Here is an 8,224-nt window from a genome sequence, read left to right as displayed (position 1 = left end):
TGTGCCCTTGGGATTCGAACCTGCGGACATTCGACTCGGCGGTCCAGTTCTCACTCAACTAGGCTTTCGCCGCTTCTTTAATCCATATGGGGTTACTTAAACTCATTGTAATATTTGAACCAATTACTTTTAACATCTAGTCAAGTGCGGTAACTTTAACGTGAAGGAAAAATAAAAAGAATAACAAACATTAAAAATAAAACTATATTCAATAAATTAACTTAATCCTAAAGTCGTAACACTTATCATAACCTCCAAATTTGAATTAAAATTATTTGCAAAATGACTAGCCAATGCAGGTATCCTTTGAAATCGCCTGCACTATCAGCAACAGGAACCCTGTAGTCTCTACTGCAGAAGTCCAATGTGGAAGTGAGGAAGGGCTGGAACTTGTTCATGAACTCCTGCCAGGAGCAACCTTCGAGGGGACAGAGCTCTGTTGGCTTCTCGTTGATGAAGATCTGGACCCTGTAGCTCTGGGGTCCGGTAGCTCCACATCTGAAAATATATTAAAATATCAAAATCGGGGCTTAATATCGCTCGAAAAGAATTTTGTTACACCTTGAATACCCTAATAAAAAAGGTGTAAAGCTTTGTACTATATGTGTATGTAAAAATCTAAAATACACTTTTTAATGTTTATTTTAAAATAATTTTACTAAACAAATCACACTTCATAGATACACTTAGCATCTTCAAACTGCATTGTATCAAAACAAGCCATTTTCGCTGGATTGCCATTATTACAATTACAAAATATTGTTCATCCAGCAAAGTCAAAGATGGTAATTTACCTATTGAGAACAGCAATGATGTTCACTGAGAAAGCGCCAATATAACTAGTCCTCCACAATCTATTAACATCCCTAGTCGCACCCCGCAGCGGCGTAGCATCCTTGAATATACCCATGGCACAGAACACCATCTCGAGCATCGTGTCGTGCGTGAAATAGGAGACCACTTTTCTACTACTCTGATTCTCCACTACAGCTTCAAAGGTCTTGTATAAGTCTCTTAGAGGTGCCGCTCCAAGATTTACGTTGACCTGAAATTTGAAATGTAATTTTTTATTATATCACCCGGTAAATGAGAAGACCGATTGAATGAAGTGACCTCCAATGACCATAGTTGTATGTTTTTCCAAAATAATTATGTACTGCCATGTTTAAAGGAAAGCAATAGGAGTTAAGCAAGAGGTGTGTCTGAGGCATCGAGATTTTGCCTCTATTTAGTACAGAACAAAGGTCAAATTCCAATTTAAGGTAGTTCAGATTTATGTCACTTTGATCTTAATTACCTAAGACCAACCTTGGGACCATGCCCAGAATCTCCAAATAAACTATGCTACAACCAGATCTATTAGCCTTGATTCTCGCACATAATCAAATTTCAACAAATCCAAATTATAATAAACCTACCCAGGACCCATATCCATTCCTATGATAATGCCTGACGTCATCTCTATACTCCAATACCACTAGGTCCTGTTCGGTGAAGGCGGCGCACCATGGAGACCGAAGGTTCTCTGTCCATGAGCGGTAGAATCTGCACAACTCGTAGAGTGAATAGACGTCTTCTGTCGAGAGTTGGGTTGTGATGCCTAGGCGTTGCTGGACTGCGTTTTGGACCTAATAATTAGAATTATAATTAACCCTATTATTATTATTATTATTTATTATTATTACTTCTCTCTGGTCTCCATTATTTGCCTCTCTCTGCTAGGGAAAGGCTACCTCTAGGATTACGATGAGATAGACCAAGGTTCATCTATCAAAATGATTTTGTATCGAAGATTCTCAGGAATGCACAACTTTTATTATTAACCGTGAATCTTAACGTTGGTATTCTTAAGGGACAAAATCAACGTATGCACTAAACCAAAATTATTAGTTTCCTGGACAATTAAAGAGCACTATGTTTTGAACTATATTAGGTAAAATACTAATATTTTCAAAGTATATGTTAGATTATGACAACGGATATTAAAAGTAACAACAAAGGCCAAAACATTATAATGGAATTCTGACAACATGAGTCTGTTATACGCTGGTTTTTTTAATTGATACTTACAGCAACATACTCAGCGGTTCTGTGATAAGCAGCGATCTCATCCTCTAATGCTTGGCCGTTTTTCACGTCTTCTTGGTATCGATCGCAGTTTTCATATGGCTGTAAAAATTTAGTTCAGTTAGTAACACACAAGTATTGACTTACACACTTTGTCCCCAAGGGGGTAGGCAGGGAAGAAATTACACCCCAATTTCCGCCAAGCTTATGTCATATGATAGGATAAAGATTAACGCGTGACTCTATCGCCATATCGCACCCGAATTCCTATACTGTGTTAAATATTTTTTTTTGTATACAAAATCTTACAAATATTTTAGTTCCCAGTCTGGGAATCGAAGCCAGAAATATTATCAAATATCCAATTCACAGTACTATCTCAATATAAGCGTTTGATATAAATGACTAGCGAACCGCCCCGGGTGCAATGCTGACTATTTAATGGATGTTATTATTATACATATAAACCTTCCGCATTCCGCAAAAAACCGCATCAAAATCCGTTGCGTAGTTTTACAGATTTAAGCACACATAGGGACAAAGAAAGCGACTTTGTTTTATACTATGTAGTGATAATATCGATAATAATAAAAAAACGAAGACACGAGTCAAACTGAAGTGTTTAAGATAAGTGTTAAGATAAAAATGGACTTCGTCACATCTATGATGACTAATAATTTGTAACATCACTGAACACATTCAACCTTTTACATAATATATACTTTTAGTTAAGTTTATCTGATATTTATTTATCGTACGTTCTATTTTATTTTATGAATTAATACAAAAACTCCCAAAAGAAAGTAAAAACTCAAAAATACACTCACTCTAATAACCTCGTCTTTTTTCCGCTCTTTGTCCGCCTGTAATGTCAGATTTGTGCCATCTGTCAGCCCATGGACAAAAGCCATGGCGCTGGTAATCGTCCTTTGCTCATTCGTAGGTCTGAAGTAGTAGTCCTGGTCAGAACCTTCTAGAAGATGAGGGTATTTCTGCCTGATTCTCTTAGCTATGTCATACAACTCTTCATATCCAGTACCAGTTAAGAAAGACTGGGATACGTCCATGGTATCGTTCCAATTCCACCTTCTGAGTTCGTCTATGTCCTAAAATATTTGCTTGTTTGGATTATCGTTATATTGCACTATGTTCGGCGCTTTTGTCAAACCATATTATGGCCAGCATCAATTTGTACGTGTGATTTTCACTCTTCGTCAGAAAAAGTCGATAGGTATTGCTTGGTCCCAAAGGTGACAATATTTTGATAAATATGACAAATGTAGTGCTGGGATTAAAATGATTTGTGTGAGAAATAATCCAGCTAGAATTGAATCATTACTAATACAAATCGACTTAACTGCTTATAGACAGATATTAACTTCTAACTACTGTCTACTTTCACTGTATATCTGACAGGTAAAGGAGGGAGATAACTTATTTATCAGCAGCTAGAATTTTACACATTTATCCGAAAATATTAATTAAATGAGCGGCGATAGCCTAGTTGGTTGTGGACTGCCGAGACGAATGTCCGCAGGTTCAAATCCCAAGAGCACACAATTATGACTTTTCTAAAAAAAGTTATGTGTGTATTCTTTGTCAATTATCGCTTGCTTTAACGGTGAAGGAAAACATCGTGAGGATACCTGCATACCTGAGAAGTTCTCTATTTGAATTTCGAGGGTGTGTAAAGTCTGCCAATCCGCAGTAGGCCAGCGTGGTGGACTACGGCCTAATCCCTCTTAGTAGTAGAGGAGGTCCGAGCTCAGCAGTGGGACAGTACATAATACAGGTCTGATATTGTTATTACTATTATCCGGAAATAATCATTCTTGACTATCCATTCTTACCCACCTGAGCGCACATTTGGCCTCTTCCAGCATCATAGCTAGCAATGATCTCGTTCTTCAGGTTAACCATGGCCTTCATGGCAGTTGTGACGCTATTTCCAGGATTACGGTTGCCATGGCGATTTATGGTCCATATGCTGACAGCTTGGCAATCTACAAAAAATTCATCAGAGTCACATTTCAATCTATTGCTAAGTTTAAACTACCAAGCTCCACTAGCAGCAATATTTCAATAGTTCTATATACAAGTAATTAGCTACAAGTCCTCCAAGCTTCAAAATTTACAGAAATCAGCTAACCATAGTTTACATAGTTAAAATCGAAGTCTCTTAATACAAGCATTAATATTTAGATTAAAAGGAGACGCCATACCTTTAAGCGAAATGTAAATTATACATGTTAACGTAATAAACATTTTTATTTTTTTTAGAAATCGCTTGCGAACGTCGACTTCTGCAAGTTTATTAGCTAATCTAAACATCGTTTGAATTATCGTCAAAACACTGGCAAATTGTTGCCTAGAAATACTGCATTACTAAGAAAATAATGTTGAAGCAAATATTACAGCACTGCTCTATCAATTAAGATTATATATCTAAAAGGTCGCGGATCACTAAAACTATAACGAAGACCTATATTCAATAGGGAACTTCTTGTGACTAACGGTAATGAAGATTATCTAACAGGAGGCAGCAGGATTAGGTCTCTAGGTGGACTAATCAAAATTAATGGCAATTTTAGGAACACACAAATGTGTACTCAGATCTAGCGAAGACTCCACAATAGGTTCATCTCATATCTTATTATCTCTTGCCGGTAGTCTCTTGATATCAGTTCCAATAAAGCCACTTAACCAAGCTATCGATAAAAACTAAATAAATTCAGCGTAGAGGTGTTATATCTCTGCCTTCCTTGTGTGATATTTATGAGCGTGAATGCACTTGATAGTTAATCAGTTGATTCAGATAGTTTGAATGATTAGATTATTGTTGTCTTTCACTGATATGTTGAAGAGGGTGTCAATTATGGTATTTAACTAGTCGCAGATATATAAGTACCTATGTTATAGATGCTTATGTATGCATTTACTGTTGATATTGATGTAAGTCGTTCACCCAGATTAGGTCGATGACAGGCGAGATACGTGACGTAAAAATTAAGACAAAAATCTTTTTGCAATACGACTGATAAAAATCTAGCGCCCTTGTACGTTGATACTTTATAGAGTGGGCTCTATTAGTGGAATTGGAATCTCGCAAAATAATGATTTAAAGTGGTATATTTGTAGATGTATTTCGTATAGTCAATGACTTAATTGGTGGTAGGTCTCTCAGGTGAGAGTCCACCTGGGTAGATACCATGGCAGTGTCTATTTCTGCTTCCAAGCAGCAGTGTGTAGTCACTGTTGTGTTCTGGATGAAGAACATTGTAGTCAGTGTAACTACTGGACATAAAAAGAATTATTATCATCTCATGTCTCAGGATTTCGAGCGCAATGAAATACCCAACAATACTTTACAATTCAAGGTGTTGGATGGTGTTTCTACTATTTTTTGGTGGTCATATCACTTACCATCAGGCGAACGGCAAGCTCGTCTCGTCATTCAAAGTAATAAATAAAAGAAACATCACCGGAAATCGACAACTCGAACTACATTCAGATCTAACCCACCTCAGATATAAGCTTTGTTTTGTAACCGTGTGGTTACAAAACAAAGGTTATAAATTTCAATCTTACTCCTTACCACTATGCGAAAGTTTGTGAATATGTTTGGATGTTTGTACCAAATAAACACACAAACTTCTGAGCGGATTTGACTGAAATTATGCACACAGTAAGACCATATCATGGATAAACACATAGCCTACTTTTTATCCGGTTAATTTACTCCAGTGGGAAATGGCTGGATTTGAATACAGACGATTAACGTCGTACAAATGGTGCTATAGTTACAGTGTGTTTTAGGGACTTTTGGGAAAAATGTTCACGCGGGCGGGCGATGCCTGGAAATAAGTAAGCAATCACTTATCAAACAAATCCTCATTTTATTATTTGTCTTATTAAATAACTGATACTGCATTAATCAATGACATATAAAATTCTTAGTTAATGACATACATATAACAGGCCAAACATATTTTTTTGTTTTAACATCTAAACTCGATGCAACTGGTTTCCGTGATCCATAAATAATCTAAGAATTGCACCAGTGACCTTATAAGTAACTAATTGATTGGTCAATCGCGCTGCGCAAGAGATAGCAAAAAAGTTTTTAGTTGCCGAAAAAATTCAAAATTTCAAATCGGCTTTAAACTTTTCTACTTTTATCTCTCTTTGTCATTTTTTATGTCTCTATGGACATTCATCGCCACGTAAATAAACTTCGGAGGGTAAACTTTGTATTAGATGAAGAAAAATGAATATTACGGTTGAAGTAAATTTGTAGAAGAATTTTGAAATTTTAAATTTGGTCTGTTACTTTTTTGGCCCACTATACCTATCATAACTAAACAATGAACTATCAAAATAGTTATTTGCTACAGGCATAAAAAATATTTTGCCTACTCTATAAGATTTATGATTTTTTTTTAAATAATAATCTAATTCATAATTTTTTTACAACTTTAGTAGTACAAATGGAAAGTTACATTAAACGATTTAAATACAATGTAGGCCAAACATAAGGTCGAATATGTTTTTTTTTTATCGGACCCGCAATCAACAGCTGGGGAAACCGACAAATGGGATACTGGAATCCCTCGGCTTACCGACGGCAGAGACCTGGAGGAAAGTTGGGAGGGGATTTCTGGGGACGGGAGTGTCGCGACTGGACGGGCGTGTGGACGGAAAAGAGAAGGAATCCTCTTATGATGGGACCAGGGGAGAAAGCCAGAGAATATTCGCAAGCCCTCATAGGCCTCAATGTGAATCGGCAACCATGAGGTATACACACTTAACTCTATGCCTAGTGCAAATGCCCACTCTGCATGGACGTGCATTGGGTTTGAAGACCAAATATGTTGCAACACTCGACAGTCACAAGAATTATACCGGCCTGAAGGTACAACAGTTAATTCTGGAACAACACTTACATGACATTATAATCTAAAATATTTCTAATCACTTACTTTGCGGCACAGCGTAGTCTCTAATATCTCCTCTGACGGTTTCATAAGGAGTCTTCGAAGAGTACAGGCCATAGGGGCACTGGGCACTCCAGTAACAGCCCTCGACCGAGAACAGAACAGCACAGAACAAAAGCAGCAACATGACTGAGACGTTAGCGACACATCAAATCACCGTTATATGGAAATTTGAAACGGTAAAGCCGCGTTCACATGTTTATATAACATTAATAAGATTGTTATTTAACACAACGGATAGACGAGACGTGTATGCCGCTTGATGACTTTTGAAGTTAAGCTATGTAGTCATAGTAGAATGAATGGCCTTCTTGACAGAGTTAGTACTTCTAATTCCAAAATCTGGAATGAGAGCATGCTAGTACATTTTGTGTGGTGAGTGAAACTCCTAAAAGCTCAAATACTTCTGTTGCTTTCTTTTAAGGCTATTACGAAGGTTAAATCTGGTGACCAACGTACTCAGGCTGTATTATAAAATAAACACATTTGCTTATAAGCAGCCAAAGCGGAAACAATACAATAAGTGACCTTGCACTGTGACATCACATCGAGAAATAAATATCGTAATGTGCAATTATTATGACTACATTATCTAGCACATAGTCCTTGAACTTACGTCTATTTGACAGAATTAATAAACATAACAAGAATGGAACTGACAAATGAACCTCTCAACAAGTGATTTGGTAATATACTAACTTCAAGCGGGTTCGTGACAACCGATCGCTTGTGAGGCGCGGCGCGGAGTGAGACGCGGGCTGTACTTGACTGTATTTACTGCAAACTCAGTAAAAACAGTTACAATTGGCAACTTTGTTACTCACTTTAAATGATTAGCTCACATCTTGTCATAACGCAATGATGATTTTATATTTACGCGTATGTTAAACATTAAAATAAAAATATTTTACGGATTTTATCTCGATTCTTTATATTATAATATTTAATAACGGGATACCGTATTTATAGTGATAATAAGAGTAAGATGCGTGAAATGAACTATCTTACAAATTGGGTAACCGATTTTGATGATTTTTATTTTATATTTTAGGTACAAAGTAAAAACAATTATCTGCAAAATAGCTAGTTTACAAGAGATCGAGTAGAAAAAGAAATTACATATTGCATAGCCTCGTTTAATAAATACTATAATGCAATAAACA

General features: G+C 36.6%; 1 protein-coding gene across 3 annotated transcripts; it reads right to left on the bottom strand.

The window, feature by feature from the left end:
- Positions 1-186: 186 nt before the first annotated feature.
- On the bottom strand, positions 187-7,830 carry LOC115447498 (multiple inositol polyphosphate phosphatase 1). 3 transcript variants are annotated; one of them, XM_030174591.1, is made up of 8 exons: positions 7,761-7,830; positions 7,047-7,403; positions 3,922-4,070; positions 2,895-3,173; positions 2,071-2,169; positions 1,419-1,628; positions 795-1,045; positions 187-498 (listed from the first exon to the last, which is right to left on the bottom strand). In XM_030174591.1, the coding sequence occupies exons 2-8, from the start codon at positions 7,186-7,188 to the stop codon at positions 246-248; spliced, it is 1,383 nt and encodes a 460-aa protein (XP_030030451.1). In that variant the 5' UTR covers positions 7,189-7,403; positions 7,761-7,830; the 3' UTR covers positions 187-245. The 3 variants fall into 3 exon arrangements, with proteins under 3 accessions (XP_030030451.1, XP_030030450.1, XP_030030453.1); XM_030174590.2 differs by having other exon boundaries at positions 7,678-7,817; XM_030174593.2 differs by lacking the exon at positions 7,047-7,403 and having other exon boundaries at positions 7,761-7,805.
- Between the last annotated feature and the right edge of the window lie 394 nt (positions 7,831-8,224).

This window comes from Manduca sexta, chromosome 14 (assembly GCF_014839805.1).
Source record: "Manduca sexta isolate Smith_Timp_Sample1 chromosome 14, JHU_Msex_v1.0, whole genome shotgun sequence".
Lineage (NCBI taxonomy): Eukaryota > Metazoa > Arthropoda > Insecta > Lepidoptera > Sphingidae > Manduca > Manduca sexta.
The sequence above is the reverse complement of the archived record's forward strand: the minus strand, read 5'-3'. Positions and strand labels throughout refer to the sequence as shown.